Genomic DNA, 583 nt, shown 5'->3' with positions numbered 1-583 from the left:
CACAGATTTTATAATAGAGGCACATTCTGGGTACTGGAGGAAAAATTATAAGGGTCATTTGCATTTTCAATAGGAACTAAGTTTTTACATTAATACACAGTAAATACAAAGTGCTCTTTTTAATACACTGTACACATTGTGGGAGTCGATTCCTTTTTACATCTTTCTAAATGATTTTCTGATTAATAGGAATTTTAACTCCAAATGTTTATGCCATTTTGACTTTATTATCCCAGACAACTTCAAAATGTCTTTCATTTTGACTTAGTATCTCTCACTTCCAGCCTAAGTTTTCCTATGTTATTCCCCAATGGAGATTACATGAGAGGTTAATGGTTTCTATGGATCTTTTAATAGAAGTGGCAAGAATGATTTCTGGTATCTGCCAACATCTGTTGTGTGATTTTATATATATATATATGGCTGTAAATATAACATGTTCTTATTTAACATGTTTATTGATAAATGAATCAAAATTGGGCTTACCCCCTCGCTTGTTTATCTTGGCATAGCCGGGAGAATAGCTACCAGTCATGGAGGAGGAGCTGCTGAAAGCCACATGGGGGAGTCCAGAGACGAGTGG

At 35.0% G+C, this 583-nt stretch overlaps 1 protein-coding gene across 1 annotated transcript in view; it reads right to left on the bottom strand.

Moving 5' to 3' along the window:
* The window catches only part of LOC105551008, a 208,671-nt gene extending 208,136 nt beyond the window's left edge, over positions 1 to 535 (bottom strand). The window contains exon 1 of the mRNA XM_011996120.1: positions 487 to 535. Coding sequence (XP_011851510.1) covers positions 487 to 535 — 49 coding nt within the window. The remainder of the gene's footprint in view (positions 1 to 486) is intronic.
* Between the last annotated feature and the right edge of the window lie 48 nt (positions 536 to 583).

The sequence above is a fragment of the Mandrillus leucophaeus genome, unplaced genomic scaffold (genome assembly GCF_000951045.1).
Source record: "Mandrillus leucophaeus isolate KB7577 unplaced genomic scaffold, Mleu.le_1.0 Scaffold1136, whole genome shotgun sequence".
NCBI lineage: Eukaryota > Metazoa > Chordata > Mammalia > Primates > Cercopithecidae > Mandrillus > Mandrillus leucophaeus.
The sequence above is the reverse complement of the archived record's forward strand: the minus strand, read 5'-3'. Positions and strand labels throughout refer to the sequence as shown.